The sequence below is a fragment of the Uranotaenia lowii genome, chromosome 3, assembly GCF_029784155.1.
Source record: "Uranotaenia lowii strain MFRU-FL chromosome 3, ASM2978415v1, whole genome shotgun sequence".
NCBI classification, from domain to species: Eukaryota; Metazoa; Arthropoda; class Insecta; order Diptera; family Culicidae; genus Uranotaenia; species Uranotaenia lowii.
The window spans coordinates 41,218,284-41,237,890 of NC_073693.1; the positions used below are offsets into that span (position 1 = coordinate 41,218,284).

At 36.0% G+C, this 19,607-nt stretch overlaps 2 protein-coding genes across 2 annotated transcripts; both read right to left on the reverse strand.

Annotated features, from left to right (window-relative positions):
- Window positions 1–3,847: 3,847 nt before the first annotated feature.
- Window positions 3,848–8,559, reverse strand: LOC129754336 (transcription factor grauzone-like). Its single transcript, XM_055750317.1, has 5 exons — window positions 8,482–8,559; window positions 8,339–8,413; window positions 8,145–8,292; window positions 6,069–7,424; window positions 3,848–5,566 (listed from the first exon to the last, which is right to left on the reverse strand). Exons 3-5 carry the CDS (start codon window positions 8,256–8,258, stop codon window positions 5,405–5,407), a joined length of 1,632 nt encoding a protein of 543 aa, XP_055606292.1. The 5' UTR covers window positions 8,259–8,292; window positions 8,339–8,413; window positions 8,482–8,559; the 3' UTR covers window positions 3,848–5,404.
- A 1,789-nt stretch (window positions 8,560–10,348) lies between these two features.
- LOC129752121 (uncharacterized) lies at window positions 10,349–18,359 on the reverse strand. The gene is made up of 7 exons (XM_055747911.1): window positions 18,046–18,359; window positions 16,543–17,509; window positions 14,865–16,482; window positions 14,264–14,675; window positions 13,648–14,204; window positions 12,178–12,345; window positions 10,349–11,404 (listed from the first exon to the last, which is right to left on the reverse strand). Exons 1-5 carry the CDS (start codon window positions 18,157–18,159, stop codon window positions 14,046–14,048), a joined length of 3,270 nt encoding a protein of 1,089 aa, XP_055603886.1. The 5' UTR covers window positions 18,160–18,359; the 3' UTR covers window positions 10,349–11,404; window positions 12,178–12,345; window positions 13,648–14,045.
- Between the last annotated feature and the right edge of the window lie 1,248 nt (window positions 18,360–19,607).

The window sequence follows — 19,607 nt, forward strand, 5'->3', positions numbered from 1 at the left end:
ATTTCTTTGGGCCCGGATAGTAAAACTACCAAAATGAGCGTGGCGACGAACGTGTTAAAAAAGCTTAATTGTGTAGCCAAACTTTTAAAACGTTTACCCCCAACCAAAGTTGTTCATAGAGAGTACACAAAGTTTTTCTTAACGCGGATTGATTTTGCTCAGTTTTTCTTACACGTGATATTAGTCGTCGTCGCGAATTAACACGTTATTTTAGAGAGAAAATGTTTCAAGTCGTACATGTAAACGGCGATATCGGATAAAAAACCTTGTATAAAAATTAGTTTGTTTGGTAATGTGTTTAAAAATTTGAAAACTTAATTGTTGAATGCGCAAAAACGAGTCAGGTTCTCAATTAAATTGAGTCAGTGGCATAGCATTTCTCCAAAAATTGGCGAAAGTATGTCAGAGTACATTTTGCAAATGTATTCCAAATTTTAACAGAAGCATATTACACGCTCGTATTTTTTCAACCATTAATGACTTTTCTTGAACCATTTTTTGCGATTTCCGATAAAACTGCCATTATTGCTGTTTTTCAATCATGACGTACGGTTCAATTTTAAGCATTTTATAAGTTCTAATGAAAAAGTCAAAAAATGGTTAAATTTCCATCGTTAAATCGCCATCTTTGCAAGCAAAATTGTTTGTTTTTACAGCTGTGCGGTGAATTCAACCTTTTGCTCTGAAGTCAGTGCGTGGTTGTAGCTTATTTAGTGGATTTTACAATTTATGATAAACATTATCAGATAATAAAAGGCGTAAGTATGTTTTGCATTACAAAAAAAGTGTTTATAATGAAAAATTTCTAAACCGCATAATTTTGTTTCTTGCAGTTTCTTGGAAGATCCAGAATTGCATTCGACAGCTACATTTCAATTCGATGGATAATCTACAGTCTTCTTCAAAAGGAATCGGATCAGATGCTACCGGGAAATAATATGCTAGAGCTTCCGGAAAATTATCTGCAGGAGCAGACAATATTATGAACGATAGCTATGCGGGAGGTGATGACTCTTTTGCCTTGAACGAATCCGACCTCAACGGTAGAAAAATGTTACCTCATCAGAACGACACGGACAGACGAGACGGAGACTGCCGGTAGTTTCAGGAATGGCAATATTAGCTACGAATCACTCATCTTAAAAAAGGTAAGCCTTATTAACATTATATTAAATTATTTCAACCCGTCTTTTGATTTCTTTGCATCATATAAACGATTTTCTATTTTTCTTTCAATTGCAGTATCCCGATTCGAAAGTTGCGATTAGAACCCAGAATTAAAAAATGAGTGGAACGGGTACAGGGTCGAGTATTGTGCCAGTAACCTGGGGAGGAGACAGCGTTCGCGAATGTGATGGCAGCAGAGGCCGACGAAATGTGCATCTTTTTATTGACAGCTACCGCTATATATTGCCTTTAAGACATGTATTTAGAAATAAAACACGGATTTGTACAAATAAGGATTCATTCTTGTCGTTTCACATTCATTCAAGTGGTTTCCCCAAGAATTTCTGCTCATTTTTCGCTTTTTTGGGTATGCTTGAAAAATAACCATAATCCGAGTTCTCCTCGAAATCTCATTTAATGAGTTTTTGCTGAAAACTCATAAAACGACTTGAGCCACAAAACATCGATTATGGTTATTTTTCAAGCATTAATGGTTCAATATGGCCGAGCGTGTAGAGTGCATTTGAACCCCCCGGAACGAGGGGTACAAGTGAAAAATTCAATTATCGAGAAATGTTGACCTTTTCTGTCAGTAGATGGTGTTAAGGTTTGTTAAAAGATTGTCCGCTGGCGTTTATATGAAATATTTTAAGAGCTAGGTATCTTGGAATATATTATTTTTGGTAGTACAATGAAGCTATGTTTGCATTGCGAGTAATTTAAAGAGAAGACACTGAAATAATTTTGTTCATTGTAAGCATCGACTGGATGCATCCCGGTAAAAAAGGGATCCAATAGCTTAGCTTAGCTTGATTGACTACTCACATCCACCTTTAAACATTGAACCCGAAATGCTTTGTTATATATTTTTTTAAATAAATTAATATTTAACATTTCGATTGAATTTTCTCAGAAGATTTTATTTATACTCTGTGTTAGTATGACCATTATACTAAATCAGTTGCATTTCGAATCCCATGATCGCAGGCGTGGCTCAGTAGAACGAATTCCACATCGCCAATGGTTGCTACTCCGTGATTGACCGAGGCCACCAATTTTGTTCAACGGTCAAATGAATGGTGTCTGGGATTGACATTCATTCACATTGCCCAAAATTGATGCTCTCTCTTTGATCGTCAATAACGGCGCCGGCCACGTCCTAGTAGTCAATAGATAGGTATGAAAAAATAGAAAGGGATGAAAGAAAAAAAAAAATCGTGCTTTAGGACCGAGGTCACCTCTGCATCCTAGCAAATAATTTTGTTTGGGAGGGTGGGTGAAAGGATATGATCTGGAGACACTTTTGACTAGTGTGATCTAATTTTGAAAATCCTATTTTCCTATCCTTCTAAAGACAAAATAGCCATTTAAATTCAAGTTGATTGTGTGTTTAAACAAAAAACATCTAGCGTAAATCTTTCATACATGATAACAAACTATCATATTGGTTTTCGAAGTCCTATGTCCTTTGAAAAAGTAATAAAAATATCTCACCCAATACTAAACAAAAAATTTATATTTGTGTTGTTTGTCGATTTATATACCGTTATATTCTTAAAGATTTATTAAAAAAAAAGTTTTTCTTATTAGTTTTATTCGGATTGTGCAAGCAACGACATAAAAAAAAAACATTCAACATGTTCTTTGAATTTTAATATTTGTTATTAAATTTATGAAACAACAATGCTACAATAAGTTTTAGTTCGAACCAATTTTGAGAACTATTTTTTTGAGAAAATACGCAACAATCAAAAAGTGTTCTATTTCAAAGCAAAAAAATGCAGCTCTTCAAAATGTAGAAAAAAAAAACTGAAAGATATCGTGTTTTACAAATAAAAATTTTTTTTTTAAATTACTAGATTCTAGCATCTTTAAGCTTTACCGCATAAAATTAAGTTTAAATTTTAATATTGTCGATCTATTCTTAAATGGAGTTTTTCAGTGCAAATATAACTATGCTAAATGAATATCTTGATGTAGCATACTCCTCAATTTTCTTAACTGGTTGCTACCTCATTTTGATAAACAAATTGGATTTTTGTTTTTAGTTTGTGTTTCATGTCGTCAAAAATATAACGATGATTACTTAAAAGTACATATTTCATAGCAAAATTTGATTTGATTTTTATTAGAAAGATGTATTAAGTAAATACCACATTGCTCTAGCATTATTCAATTGAGTAGCGTGTAATTGTGATCAACAACTATATCTATAGTGATAACCAAAATATGTGAAACTACATGTTGATCATGTAAAGATTTACAAAATGATATATTATATTGTTTTATTTATTTTGTAAAGAATGTCTTACTTTCATCATAAACGAAAAAGCTAACAATATCTTATTTAAAAACTACTCAGAAAAAAATAAATAAATATATTCTCTGAGACGTAAACCGAAAACAAACCAAAAAGATGAAAATCAAATATTTAATAAAAATTTTGTTTGTTAAAAAAAAAAGTTTAATTATGTTATAATGATTAGATTAAAATTAATAAAATTGGTAGAGACAAAGACAATTCTCAATATTCAGATTGAAATGTCAAGGAAAATGATTCTATTTCTAAAGAGTTCTAATTGAGTTTACTTATTTTACACACCTCATTTCAATCAGCATTCAAAAAAAATGTTCAATAAATTTATTTGAACATAAAGATCAACAGGAAACATCTTATAAAGAATGTAGAACTACTAACCACAAAAATTACTGTATTTAAGTTGAGCAGCAATAGATTGAGATAAAAATCAATGAATTTTTTAGCCAGAAGAAAGGAGAAAGAAAACTTGCAAACTAAATCTGTCAATTTGATCTTATCTATCAGTATTCAACTGCTGACTAATCATTTCATCACATATGTTGAGAAATATCATATCATCATCTTAAAAATCAACATAACAAATTGTTCTAATACCTAGTATCTATATTTCTGATTTCCCTTTAACAACTTAGTTGGCGAAATCGTCCTTTTGTAAATTCGATACTGATTATTCTACAACCAGCTTTAACGAAAGAATCAAAATATTGAGCTTTTTTTTAACGAAATAACCGCGCCATCTATATTTCAAATTACATGCCAACTGCACTAAACAGCTCTGAAAGACGAGTAGAGCGCCATCTTCGTTCGAATAAAAACTCAGAATTGTAATTAACACCCTGCATAGTTCAACATGTCCATCTACCTAGAAAAGCTAATCTTCAAATGTTTGCAATTCGCGCGGAATTCAAACACACACACACATACACACACACACACACACACACACACACACACAAACTCTCTGAATTATAGCTAGAAATAAATTCAAGAAAAATACTTAGCTTGGGTTCCTGATTTCACTCCATGATGTCGCTGTCATCAGTCTGACCTCTCTCTCGTACATGCAAGGTTGCGTTCAATAAAAATGATGCAACCTTTACCTTGTAACGCCCGTTACGCTCTGTTTGAGCTTTTAACGCGTATGTTGCTCACTTTTTGAACGAAACTTTTTGTCGTCGCCATTTTCAGCAACATTTTCAACCCGAAATAAAAAAAATTTCATTTGGCAAATAAACCACCACATCACACAGCTTTCACTTATACTTCACTTCCTACTTGAATATTGTTAAATCACACGACTTCCCTTCTTATCAAAAACAATTGTTTCATCTTTTTCACGGCCAAATTCACTAAATTTTAAACACCGATTCGAAAGTACAACTTATACTTGGCAATGTTGCCAGCTCTCCCATCCCGGTAAAAAAGGGATCCAATAACAGATTAACCTTGACCTTGTACAACAGTTACATGTAACTTTAAGGCTACCGTAATTTCGAATACTAAATTAAATTAAAGATTAAGAATCGAAGATCGAGTTTTTAACTTCTTCTATCTATACATTGTTTGAATCAAATTTGTTACTATATGAAATGAAGGGTTAAACTGAATTTCCAACGAAACACAGCGTATCGGTGCTTTAAATTTTGTTTTAAACCAGCTTCAAAATAAGTTCTTTCTAGAACTGGTATAAGTATTGGTCTATAAAAGATGATGGGATTCGGATCCAATTTGACGCAGTTCGATACAGATCACAGCTAATAGATAACTAGTGGGGTAAGCACTGTTTTCAATGGATTGAATCTTATTGCGTGGTGATCCGATTCTTGTATAGATAAGACCAACGAAACTTATCACAAACAATTCCATGAGTGAAAGTTCTTAATAATACAAATTGTAAATAAACCTGTAAGAATTTTCCTATGAGCTAAACGCTTTCTCTATTGCTAATCGTTTCTGTTCGGCATATTCCGTTGGGTGACATTTTTTGACATGGCACCAGAGGCTATTTTTGGTGTTCACAGCTTTGTCACAGTATTCGCACTTCCAAAGTCGATCATTCATGTGGACTGCTCGATGCTCCTGTTGATAGAGAATATGAATATAAGCACAGATAAAGTATAAGGTGTACCGGGGTAAGTTGGGACGGTTTTTCGTATAGATCAACTTTCATATATCATTCAAAAATCAGCAGTGGATGAATTCTGATAAAATTACGTTTAATGTGAAGCAAAACTTTTTGGTCTTTACTTGATAGGTTTTCAATGTAGAATTTGTCATTCAGAGCCAACATATTGACGAGCAAATGTGTATCTGCAAATGACTCGAAACCCTAGTTAATAAAAAAAAATTGGAAAAAGTCGCTATTAACAATCGTTGTTGTCGCAACGTTATCGTATCTTTTTTTGCAGTGCAATGATTGGATGGATAACAAGTGAATTAATGATTCTGGATTAGAAGTTTTAAATACAAGTGCACGATATTGTTCAAATAGCTACCAAGCTACCGTCCCACTTACTTCGCTTCTCCGCTTTTCCCGGTGTACCTTATCCAAATTGAAATATAAAACAGATATTGATTTTACCTGCAGTCTAAAGTCTTCTTTAAACAGTTTTCCGCAGAACTCGCATTTAAATTTAGCTTCGATAATATGCATTTTTCGTTGATGCGAACATAATGCAATCGTATTGGGATATTGCCGGTGGCATACGTCACATTCGTGCGTATTGACTCGTTCAGCGTGAACACTCTTCATATGTCTTTTTAGTCCTGGCTCACCAGCTAACACCCTTTTACAAATGTGGCATTGGCATTTTGGGATTGCATCTATGCCGTTGTGAATTTTAACGTGTCGCTCGAAACACGGTTTGTTGAGAAACTGTTTCCCACAAACGTCGCAAATCATCCGTGTTCGCTCGATACTGTGTTTGTGGAAAATGTGCGCAGTTAGCGAATCTTTGTTTGCAAGGGTCATATCGCATTGAGGGCATTGAACCCTTTGATGCGTTTTACGCGGTTTAGGTAGATGCCTATTCAAATGGCTGGTAAGCATGAACTGGTTTATAAAAGCCTTTGGACATTGGTCACATTTGAACTTCTTATTTTCATCTCTTGTGTGTTTTATTTTTCGGTGTTGTTCTATTTTTTTGAAATATTTGTTGCAAATTTCACAAAGCTCCCCATCAGGGTTGACGTGATTTAGCATATGCAACTTTAACTTGGATCGCAGATATAATTTCTCTTTACAACAGATTACATAGCCAGGTTGGTTATGAATCTTCTCGAAATGACACATCAATAACTTAAAAGTCGGCTCTTTTTGACCGCATAGATCGCATACCATTTGAAAAAAATCGTTCAATGTCTTTTCATCTTCTAGAATTTGTTCTTTGGTTTTCGGTTTATTAGGCTTTTGTGAAGTACCTTTTTGATGCTTTGTAGAAGGTTCTTGGGTGTTGTCTAACATGACCACATCTTTACAGTTATCTTTATAATATGTTATAATAAACCCTTCGGGATCTTGTGGTTGATTGGGTTCGTCATTTTCCAAATCCAATGGTTCAGTCTTGATATCCACAAGATCGTCTACATCGCTCCGGTTTTCTTCATTTGTTATTCTGACCCCTTCGAGTTCTTGTGGTTGATTCAGTTGGTCATTTTCCAAATCCAGTGGTTCAAACTTAACATCTACGTCGCTGTTGTTATCTATTGTAATCTCCTGCTTGGGTTCAAGTGATTGTTTCCCGTCTTCAACTATCGTATCCAATGGCTCAAGTTTGAATTGCGATACCGTATTTGTACAGTTATTCACGTAAGTTGATAACGCAATACTAATGATGTCTTGGTTTTGGCGAACCTTTTCGGCGAATTTATAAAACTCCTTAATGACAAAAATGCATTCTGAGCAAACACTGCTCGAGCAGCCTTGTTTTGGTTCGATCTGAAATTATTAGCGTATCATTATTAGCTTTAGTTTTTTACACTTGTTTCTTGAAAGTGGAAATTTTTTTAATGTTTTTCCGGAAATTGATCACATTGTAGCATTTTTTTCCTATGATTTAAATACTAATTTAAAGCTCTTAAAGAATTTGCTCATGGATATTATAATCTTAAAACTATTATTACAATACAATTAATTTACGTGAACATCATACGTGGTAACATAAATCATTTCATGTTATTTTTCACTCAACTCTCAAAGTGTCGTCTATGGCCGGACCCAACGATCTATTTGACTAAAGTTTGCACCAATCAATAAGTTAGCAAAATAACTTCACTTGTACAGGTCTTGTAGTTTAAGAGTTTTCAATGCTGAACATCCATAATGAAGTCTTCCATGTCAGTTTATTGACAAAACAGAAAGAAACATTTGTTAAAAAAAATAGAGGAAAATTGTCTATAAACGGACAGCAAAGTTTAAAGTTTCTCCGAGGACCAACTTATTTTCGGGTTTAATTGCTTATACATGTCATCATTTGAGGGTGCAATAGACATGAAAACATGAATGATGGAACTATCATATTTTTAACATCATATCAGGCTGCTATGAATCCTATTTTCGTGATGTCAAAATATTATCAATCTTGTCCGGCCATAGGAAGGACACTTTCCCCTACTTCATTTCTGGAATTATAGATATTCATAGGTACTCGCTACTCACCGGGAAGTAAAAGACACTTTTCATTTGTTGCTGAAGATCTGGATCTTGCAGGGGACAGCTGGGGCTACCTAAATCTTCCACGCACAATCGACACCCATCAAGTTTGACCTCCATTACTCCAAGCAAAATACATTGATCAGTTGTTGTTGGATAAGACCGATTTTATGAATATCATACGAGATTTTTTTCTCAGGGGAGAATTATCGTGAATTCATCTGAAGTTCAACTGGTTTTTCTTCTGAACCATGAATAATGAAAGCTTAACCAAACTGAAATGTTGATTTTAGTTCGTTATACATATAGTGAAATCGAAAATCACAAATGTTAGCAATGTTACCTTACGCGTTTCCCCGATGTAAATAAAGTTGGTGTTGATTTTTGTAGACAGTCATCAGAAAAATTGCGAAGAAAACAGGCAAACTAATTACGGCTCACATCTCATTTTGGGTTTGTTATCATTATATGGTCGGGATTCGACCAGACCGAACTGAACGCAAATTTATAAAATATCGAGTTTTCTATTGCAGCGGATGCGAAACATGATAATGTTCCTATCCAATGAAAATCAGAACATTTTTCCTGTTTTTTTCTGAATTTATTAGAAAATTTCAATGTTGCAGCCAGTGGAAATGGCAAAAATTCGTTGCGCCAAAGTGAACTGAGAGCCACCTTAGAGGTAAAGATGCAAAGCATGTTTTGTCATGACTCATGAAACCTGATTTCATGCGAAATTATCTTATCTCAATCTTGTAATATAATTATATCACTAGAACCGGTATAAAATGGCCTCTTTTTGCATATAGTTTTATTGCTCAAATATTGCGTTAAAATAGGCACTCAAAATTCAATGCTAAGCCGAACGTAAGTGTAATAATAGCCTTAGAAATGCAAATTGATAAAAGATTCTAAAAACAGTTACATTTGAATTGCCGTCAAAAATTCTGTGTTTCGTGTTTTATAAATCTAAAGATACCAAAATGTCATAAATTATGTCAATTTTGCAATTCACTTTTCAAAAAATTTCTACTGGGATAGCTTTGGCGATTGATTCATTAAAAAGTACGATTTTTACTCCACTTTTTTTACATTTTTTGTGGTCATCTTAAAAAAATTTAAATTTTTATTCCATGTGTGCAACATCTAGCTTTTAACTTCAGCTTTTTCAGGCACTAAAAGACAATTTTTTTTCGAGCTTCTAATAACTGACTTACAGCCTTTTTCCCGAAGCATGATTTCCGGATTTTTTTTTCTTAGACTTCGAATAACTTTAAAATCAATAATTGTATCTGCATATTGTCTGGGAATAATATTTGAGTTACGTTACAAGCTTTCCAAAACTATAAATTTTGTAAAAATCGGTTAAGAAACAAGAGAGTTTTAGCGGAAAAGGTGTTGGGGGTCATTTGACCCCTGGCGGCATAAATAGGTATACCACACACGTTTTTCGAAATCTACTACTTAAAAAAATATTTGAATTAAAAAATACGTGCATTTTAAAAATAAATATAGTCATGCAGAGAAATTTGCGAAAAAACAATAATTATAATAGGAGTGATAGTCATTTGAAGTTCAAAAAATGTCGTTTGACCCCCTCAGCTCCGGTATAAATAGTGTTAATAGATATTAAGGATTTCTTTTGAGAAAAGTTTTCCGTTTTCCGGTTGGGTAGCTAAGTAGGTAGCTATTACCAATAGCTCGTCGGCTGCCAAAAAATACATTTATTGAAAGTGATTAAAACAATGCTTTTACTGACTCATTTTATTTTATGCATTGGATTCCTTTTGCTTTAGCCACACGCTTTCTCTCCTGCTCGCCGTTTCTGTTCGGCATGTTCCGCTGGGTGTTGTTTTTTGACATGGAACCAGAGGCTACTTTTGGTCTTTACAGCTGTTTCACAGTATTCGCACTTCCAGAGACGCTCTCCAAAGTGGGTTGCTCGATGCTCCTGTTGATAGCGAATATGGAGATATTTAAACTGAAGGGAAAACGTTAAATTAGATTTACCTGGAGCTTAACGTTTTGCTTGAACAGTTTTTCGCAGATCTCGCATTTGAATTTGGCTTCGATATGCACCCTTGCTTTGTGTGATTGTAATGCAACAGAATTCGGATACTTTTGGTGACATACATCACATTCGAGCGTTTCCGTTGTTTCGGGGTGAACAAACTTCAAATGTCTTTTTAGTGCTCGCTCAGCATGTAACATTTTTTTACAAATGTGGCATATTGAATTTTTCGGTGTACTCCTTGTTTGGGTTCTATTCCCTTGTGTTTGTCAACATGTCTATCAAAACACGGTTTATTGAGAAACTGTTTTCCACAAAAGTCGCATATCATCCGTGTCCTCTCAATGCAGTGCATGTGGAATATGTGGGCTTTTAGCGATTTTTCGTTCGCAAGTTTCATATCGCACTGTGGGCATGGAATGTTCTGATGCGTTTTAGGTTTATGCTTCCTCATATGGCTATGAAGCAATTTTCTGCTTACAAAAGCCTTCGGACATTTGTCGCACAAAATCTTTTTTTCCTCTTTGGAGTGCACTATTCTTCGGTGTTGTGATATGTTTCTAAAGCGTTTGTTGCAAATTTCACAAAGCTCTCTATCAGGCTTCATATGATTCTGCATATGCAGCTTTAACGTTAACTCCAGATATAATTTTTCTCCACAACAGACTACATAACCGGGTTGGCAGTGGATCTTCTCGAAATGACACAATAATAATTTAAAACTTGGCGCTTCGTACCCGCATAGTTCGCACACCATTTGAAAAAAATCGTTCAATGTATTTTCTTCTTCTAGGATTTTTTCTTTAATTTTGGATTTCGGCTTATACGGAGCAGATTCTTGATGGTTTGTAGGAGGTTCTTGGTTACTGTTGTCTAATACGACGACATCACTGTGGCAATCTTTATCAGTTACCATAACCTCGTGTGATTTTAGGAGTTGATTGGGTCTGTCACTTTCCAAATCTAATGGTTCAATTTTGATATCTACAAGATCGTTTACATCGCTCTGATTATCGTTATCTATTATGATCTCCTGCTTGGGTTCAAGTAATTGATCCGTGTCTTCAAATTTCGGATCCAACGGCTCAAGTTTGATTTGCGGCACCATATTCGTACAGTTGTTCACTTCAGTGGATATTGCAATACTAAGGTAGTCTTGGTTTTGTCGAAGGTTTTCAGCAAATTTATAAAACTCTCCAATGACAAAAATGCATGCTGAGCAAACACTGCTAGAAAATCCTTGCTTTGGTTCAATCTGAAATTGTTTAGAAAATCAGTAAACATATTTTTTATCATCTAACGGGTTTGCGCTGGGGGTCTTAAGATTTTCCCCAAAATTTCGGATTGAATTTATTTTTGAAACTAAAAACACACTTTTTTTTGCTGATTTTTCAAATTTATTTGAATTTTTTTAACAGTATTTAAAATGCACATAACGTCATTAAAAATAATGGTAAAAGGGAAAACAAATTGACATTTTGTAAGTTTTTTTTGCAGCAATTAAATATTAAAAAAAGTGAACTAATTAATGAAAAATCATAATAAAAAGAAAAATATTGATAAGTTCCGTCTGCATCACTAAATATCTTCTATATTTTGTTATCTTATCTATTTGAAGTTGCAATGCAAGTACACTAAAATGGGCCATTCACTTTTTTAAGAGTAATTTATAAAGTAATGAAAATAAATCTCTGCATCTGCATTGAAATTCCAACTCTCTGAATTCTCGAATACCGTTTTCTCCACTCGCTTAGTTTTGCATTCCACCATACGAAAATGGACAAAAATCATCGTCAGTATATTGCTACCTCACCCACAACACTGACAGAATCTCAAGTGTTTCACCGTTCTCTAAAAGTAAAATGCTATAAATATGCCAAATATATGTGATTTTAAGTAGCAAAAATAAACCAAATTTAAAATTTTTGGGAAAATCTGAAGACCCTTAGCGCAAATTGTCAAATAAGAATAAGAATTATTGACATTTAATTTTGATTTTAATACGAAGGTACACAACTCACAACTCACCGGGAAGTAAAAAACACTTTTCATTTGTTGCTTAAGATCCGGATCTTCCAGGGGACAGATAGGGCTACCTAGATCTTTCATGCACAGTCGACACCCATCGATTTTGACTTCCATTTCTCCAAGCAGAAATATGTTGAGCAGTGGTTTGGGAAATTATCGTGAATTTATCTGAAGTTAAACTGGGTTTTCGTCTAAATCACAAATGATGGAAGCTAAACTAAACTGAAATGTTAATTTTAGTTAGTTATTCAGATGGTTAAATCAACAATCTCGAACGTTACCTTACGCGTTCTCAAGAAAATCACGATGTAAACAAAGTTAACGATAATTTTATAGAAACTCAAAAGTAAACATACACGGAAAATAAAAAAAAAGGTAAAATTTACCGAGAAGCAGGGGTGATTTTTCTGCCCAGCTTTCTCAGGAACTGTGTGGGTCACCTTTATATGAGAAGCGCAGTGCATATTATACGACACCTCTACGGGCACGGGTACCCATTATAAGCACGTCGTTACGTATCGCTAACGCAATGGACCTCTGTTGTACCTTACACCGCGGACATGTATGTACACATTAGTTGGGATGAATAAACCCATTGGGCTTAAAATCCCGGAAAAAAAAACTATATATCAGGACCTTATGGGATTTCCCAGATATCATTCTAGAATAGCTGGACCTGACCAGATTAGTCGAACGGAGAAGGGCATGAATGTGTTAATAACCAATGCAGGAGGATTCAGCGGCCATGGTGGCTCAGAAGCACGCGGAGAAGGTGATCGTGAGGAAGCAAAACGAATAACGTTAGAAGAAAGTAACTCCAAAACATGATGCAGCTTTTATCGTCCAGTTTTCAATTTCAGAAGCAATGTTGACGTTCTTTGGGTTTCAAGTTTTTTTATTCTTACTGAATTTTTATGTCGACTTTAAGGCATGACCAAATGTAATTGATTTGCCTATACCATACCGAATGTAATACATAAATTTGAATTTTGCACCGGAAGATGAAATTGAAGACGTACCACAGGAAAGTGGAAAATTGACTCCTCTTGTGCAGAAATCTAGTAATTTAAGATCCCCTTCTATCCAAATCCCCTCTAATCCTCCCGTTAATCCCTTCCAACCCCCCCTTAGATGTAAAACTAAATATGACCCACGGCACATTAAAACTTATAAAAAGTAAAAGGCCTAATAAAGAATAATTTAGTAATAAAAAAAAAAAAAAAAAAGAATTTTGCACAATGTCCAAACATACTGAAATTTTTGTAGTAACACATTTGAGGAAGAATGACCTAAATGGGTTAAACTCCTATCAAAAACAAAAAAAAAAAGTAATAACACATTGCGGATTAAAAGGACCAAACCCGAGAATTTTCGTTTTTTTTTTGCTTGGCGCGAATGTTGAGACCTTGTTAACTCCATAATGAAACTTTCATCTAAAAAATTCAAACAATTTCAATAACTTTAAGATACCTTCTCTATTTTTAGAATTTCGTCCATAGAATTTTCTTCCGAGATACACAAGGGTTGTGTGTTTCACGGCTTAGATTTCCTTAGTGTCCTCAATGTGTTAACACTATTATTTGAATTCGATGATTGAATAAAGAGATTTGATTGGAATTTTCAAACTGTGAATTCAAAATACAAAAAGTCAGTAAAAATAATGAAAAGCCAATTTACTTGGCATCGCTGGTTGCTTTCGATTTTATACCTTCGTATTTTATCACACCGGTGGACGGCCAACATTTTTGGTCTATTTTTCAGGATATAAAAATTTCCATCTGCTGTCAAAATTTATACCACTTTTTCCCAATACCATTGAACTTGCTCTTACTGATTCATTTGATTTTATGCATTGGATTCCTTTTGCTTTAGCCACACGCTTTCTCTGCTGCTCGCCGTTTCTGTTCGGCATGTTCCGCTGGGTGGTGTTTTTTGACATGGAACCAGAGGCTACTTTTGGTCTTTACAGCTGTTTCACAGTATTCGCACTTCCAGAGACGCTCTCCAAAGTGGGTTGCTCGATGCTCCTGTTGATAGCGAATATGGAGATATTTAAACTGAAGGGAAAACGTAAAATAAGATTTACCTGGAGCTTAACGTTTTGCTTGAACAGTTTTTCGCAGATCTCGCATTTGAATTTGGCTTCGATATGCACCCTTGCTTTGTGTGATTGTAATGCAACAGAATTCGGATACTTTTGGTGACATACATCACATTCGAGCGTTTCCGTTGTTTCGGCGTGAACAAACTTCAAATGTCTTTTGAGTGCTCTCTCAGCATGTAACATTTTTTTACAAATGTGGCATTGAATTTTTCGGTATGCTACTTGTTTGGGTTCTATTCCCTTGTGTTTGTTAACATGTCTATCAAAACACGGTTTATTGAGAAACTGTTTTCCACAAAAGTCGCAAATCATCCGTGTCCTCTCAACGCAGTGCATGTGGAAAATGTGGGCTCTTAGCGATTTTTTGCTCGCAAGCTTCATATCTGATGTGTTTCTATTTAAATGAAACGCGGAATTTTAACTTTTACTTTCTGTATTTCGTAGCCAAACTTAAAATCGTTTTTTCTCTCGCGTGTGTACTGTTTTATCGACCATACACAGGGCTGTATTCTTATTCGCAGGGTGGTAGCATCTCCCCCTTTAAGTCTAATCCACGACGAAGTCTTCCAATCGCTTGGGCAACCGGATGTTTCTGGACGGTCGCTGGTTTCGATCCGGACTTGTGGTTTCTCCTGAGTATTCTCCAACTACTGTCGGAACTTCTGTGGGCTCTATCGGATGTTCAACTTCTAGGGGATGGTCTACGACTTCTTCTACAGGCTCTGCAGGAATGAAAGCGGAAGAATTACCAGCGGTTGCTGACTCGAACGATGCATTAGAGTCCAAAGTTTCCATCTCTTGCAATCCAGCTTCTGGTTGGTGAAATCCAAAATCATCGGCCAACACGTCAAACGACCACTTGGATTTGGGAATTGAAGCAGTTGAGGCGGTATCCTCATATCGAAGCCTGAGTTGGTTCAGATGGGAGCGGATCAATTTCTTACGGCCATGTTCATACGACAGCAAGATGTTGAAATTAACTTTACCAATTGGTTCGATGACTGTTCCTGGAATCCATGACCATTTGTTTGCGTTTTTGTAAACTTTAGCGAACACTGGTGAGCCTGTGGTAAACTTTACAGCTGCACATGGGGCGATTATTTTTGATTGAGTTGGTAAACGCAAAAGGTCAAGTGTAGTTCTCATTGGACGACCAAAAAGTTCATACGCCGGCGATTTTCCTTCCAACACAGCACTTGGTGTTGACCGGTAGACTTGAAGGAATGTTTGAAGAGCCTCGTTACTGGGTAAACCTTCCCCCTCGACAATTTTCCGCATCGATCGTTTGAGAGTATCAACAAAACGCTCTGCTTGTCCATTTGATTGCGGATGGTACGGAGCGGTACGTATGTGAATAATTCCCAGTTTTTCACACATGACTTTGAAATCTGCGCTCGCGAACTGTGACCCATTATCCGAAACTATGGTTTCGGGTACTCCATACCGGGCGAACGTTTCAGTGAGAAATCGTATAGTCGTAGACGCAGTCGTAGAACGTGTTTCGAAAATTTCGGGCCATTTCGAAAATGAATCCACGATCACGAAATAGTACAAGCCTTTCATAGGTCCAGCATAATCGATGTGGATTCGTCTCCAAGGAGCATCTGCTCGGGGCCATGGTTGCGGTTGGAAATGAGGGGGAGACTTGGCTGCGGACGCACAAATGCTGCACCTTCGAACGAACGATTGGATGTCATCATCTATGTTTGGCCAATAGACGATACTGCGTGCAATTGCTTTCATCCTTTCCATGCCTTGATGACCTCGATGGATGTCTTTAAGAATTCGTTGTCCAAAGGAATCTGGAACCACCAAGCGTTCGTCCATCATTATGCACCCTTTAGCCACAGACAAAGCTTCACGTCGGGCATGTAAAGCTTTCAATTTTGGATCCAAAATAGTGTTTTTGTGAGGCCACCCGGCTGCCATAAACTGCTGTACTTTTTGCAACGACGGGTCCCTCAAAGTTGCTTGTTGAATCATTTCAAAGGTGACAGGAAGTGATGCGATTTTTTCCTGTAGGTTTGCTCTTACATCATCTTCCACACCGATCGAAGCGATAACGAATTCTTCTTCAGGTTTTTGATGATTGTCGATCAGGCGTGATAATACGTCCGCATACCCAAAGTTGTTTGTCGAAATGTATTCAATGTCGAAATCGTATCCTAGGAGTGACAATGCCCACCGCTGGAGACGATTTGCTGTGTGGAGTGGAATCCCATCCTCGTCGCCAAAATGATGTGTTTCTATTTAAATGAAACGCGGAATTTTAACTTTTACTTTCTGTATTTCGTAGCCAAACTTAAAATCGTTTTTTCTCTCGCGTGTGTACTGTTTTATCGACCATACACAGGGCTGTATTCTTATTCGCAGGGTGGTAGCAATATCGCACTGTGGGCATGGAACGTTCTGATGCGTTTTAGTTTGGTGCTTCTTAAGCGAGTACATGCTTACAAATGCCTTCGGACATTTGTCGCACAAAATCTTTTTTTCCTCTTTGGAGTGAACCATTCTTCGGTGTAGTGATATGTTTCTAAAGCGTTTGTTGCAAATTTCACAAAGCTCCCCATCAGGGTTCATATGATTCTGCATATGCAGCTTTAACGTGAACTCCAGATATAATTTCTCTCCACAACAGACTACATAACCGGGTTGGCAGTGGATCTTCTTGAAATGACACAACAATAATTTAAAACTTGGCGCTTCGTATCCGCATAGTTCGCATACCATTCGAAAAAAATCGTTCAATGCTTTTTCTGTTTCTTGGATTTGTTCTTTAGTTTCTGATTTCGACTTTTGCAGAGCAGATTTTTGATGGTTTGTAGGAGGTTCTTGGTTATTGTTGTCTAATACGACCACATCACTCCGGCAATCTTTATCAGTTACCGTAACCTCGTGTGATTTTAAGAGTTGGTTTGGTCTGTCACTTTCCAAATCCAATGGTTCAATCTTGATATCTACAAGATCGTGTTCATCGCTCTGGTTATCGTTATCTATAATGATCTCCTGCTTGGGTTCAAGTAATTGATCCGTGTCTTCAACTTTCGGATCCAATGGTTCAAGTTTGATTTGCGTCACCATATTCGTACGGTTGTTCACGTTAGTGGATATCGCAATACTAAGGTAGTCTTGGTTTTGGCGAATGTTTTCAGCAAATTTATAAAACTCTCCAATGACAAATATGCATGCTGAGCAAACACTACTCGAAAATCCTTGCTTTGGATCAATCTGAATTTTTTTTGAAAATCATAAAAATAGCTTTAATATATCGGTCTTAGCGGTGAAAAGTGATGTCCTTTTTAGTAAGGACATCTAAAGATTATGAAATTTTGTATATAGATGGAAAGAAGGTTAGATAAAATGAAAGATGGTGAAAATGAGCAGGTAGAATTTATTTAGAAGCATTATCATCACATATCTAATTTTTGTTCCTCACGGGCCTACTACTATGAAGTAGTAGATACAGATAGATGCATCTACCACCACACATTAGTAGGCCAAGCGTGGTCCGCCCCCAAGGGAAAATTTGCAGTGCGGACGAACAAAAAATATGATATGATATCGCTCAGATAAGCTGAAGACCCTTAACGCAAATTGTCAAATAAGAATAAAGGCAGAAACACAATACAGCGTCGGTCGTCGCGTCACGTCAGCGGTCAACCGTTGACCGCTGACGTGACGCGACGACCGACGCTGTATTGTGTTTCTGCCTTAAGAATTATTGACGTTGAATTTTGATATTCATAGGAAAGTACATAACTCACCGGGAAGTAAAAAACACTTTTCATTTGTTGCTGAAGATCCAGATCTTCCAGGGGACAGATTGGGCTACCTAGATCTTTCACGCACAGTCGACACCCATCAATTATGGCTTCCATTTCCCCAAGCAGAAATATGTTGATCAGTGGTTTGGGGAATTATCGTGAATTTATCTGAATTTAAACTGGGGTTTTCGTCTAAATCGCAAATGATGAAAGCTAAACTAAACTGAAATGTTAATTTTAGTTAGTTTTTCAGATGGTACGCGTTCTGGAAATCACGATGTGAACAAAGTTGACGATAATTTCATAGCAACCCAAAAGTAAACATACACGGAAAATAAAAAAAAGGTAAAATTTACGGAGAAGCAGGGGTGTTTTTTTCTGCCCAGCTTTCTCAGCTTTTAATTCAATATCAAAAAGGTAAATTTCACCTCTTTCGCATTCACCTAGCAAAATAGTAAATTATACTGGTTTCCCATTCTCTGATTCAAAAGGTAAATGCTAGCTGGTTTGGTTGATTTTTTCAATAAAAATATAACGAAAACAAAATTCGTTCGAAAATTTATATTTATTTAAGATAAAAATGAACTGTGTGAGTCACCTGTATATGAGAAGCGCAGTGCATATTATACGACACATCTACGGGCATGGGTACTCATTATAAGCACGTCGTTACGTATCGCTAACGCAATGGACCTCTGTTGTACCTATACACCGCGGACATGTATATATCCCCCAGATATCAATCTCCCAGATATCACTCTAGAATAGCTAGACCTGACCGGATTAGTCGAACGGAGAAGGGCATGAATGTGTTAACCAATGCTGGAGGATTCAGCAGATTAAAGGCATGACCAAATCTAATTGATTTACCTTTGCCATACCAAATGTGGCAGGGTAATACATCAATTTGAATTTTGGACAATGTCCAAACATACTGAAATTTTCGTAGTAACATATTTCGGACCAAAAGGACCAAACCCGAAAATTCTTCGCTTGGCGCAAATGTTAAGATATTTAGTCCATAATGAAACTTTCATCTACAAAATTCAAACAAATTCAATAACTTGAAGATACTTCATTTTTAGAATTTCGTCCATTGAATTTCCTTCCGAGATATAGAATTACAAGGATTGGTGTTTCACGGATTTATTTCCTTAGTGTTCTTAGCCCATCTACCATCTCAAGTCCAAGTGGTTCAAGTAGGCCTACTGTTAGGAATCCTACATGTTGCAACCAAATAGTAATAGTTATGCTCAAATTAGTATAAAAACTTCACTTTCGGCTCACTTCTATTGACATTTACACTATGAAGGTCACAATTGGCCACTTTTAATTGTACATTGTTTGAAAGGCGATACTTTTCGAATTGCAAAACTGTAAAATATGTAACCGAACTCGTCCGAACTCAGGAGATATAACCAGTTCAAAATGACTATTTTTGTTAAGTATTTATAAGATATCTCGTTTAAACTTCAAAATTTCTATACAGTATATTCAGCAAAAGTGTACAACTTTTCTGTCTTCAAAACTCTCTAGAACATATTTTATATGAAAAATCACGC

Bases quoted from the DNA above. Each gene is read 5' to 3' on its own strand.
- LOC129754336 (XM_055750317.1), bottom strand. From the start codon at position 8,258: ATGGAGGTCAAACTTGATGGGTGTCGATTGTGCGTGGAAGATTTAGGT. The intron at 7,425-8,144 runs GTGAGTAGCGAG...TAATAATTTCAG, and splicing joins AAAGTGTCTTTTACTTCCCG to ATCGAACCAAAACAAGGCTG. The intron at 5,567-6,068 runs GTAAAATCAATA...CTCTATCAACAG, and splicing joins AAGAAGACTTTAGACTGCAG to GAGCATCGAGCAGTCCACAT.
- LOC129752121 (XM_055747911.1), bottom strand. From the start codon at position 18,159: ATGGAAGCCATAATTGATGGGTGTCGACTGTGCGTGAAAGATCTAGGT. The intron at 17,510-18,045 runs GTGAGTTATGTA...AAAAAAATTCAG, and splicing joins AAAGTGTTTTTTACTTCCCG to ATTGATCCAAAGCAAGGATT. The intron at 16,483-16,542 runs GTTTCATTTAAA...CACTCCACACAG, and splicing joins AGTAAAAGTTAAAATTCCGC to CAAATCGTCTCCAGCGGTGG.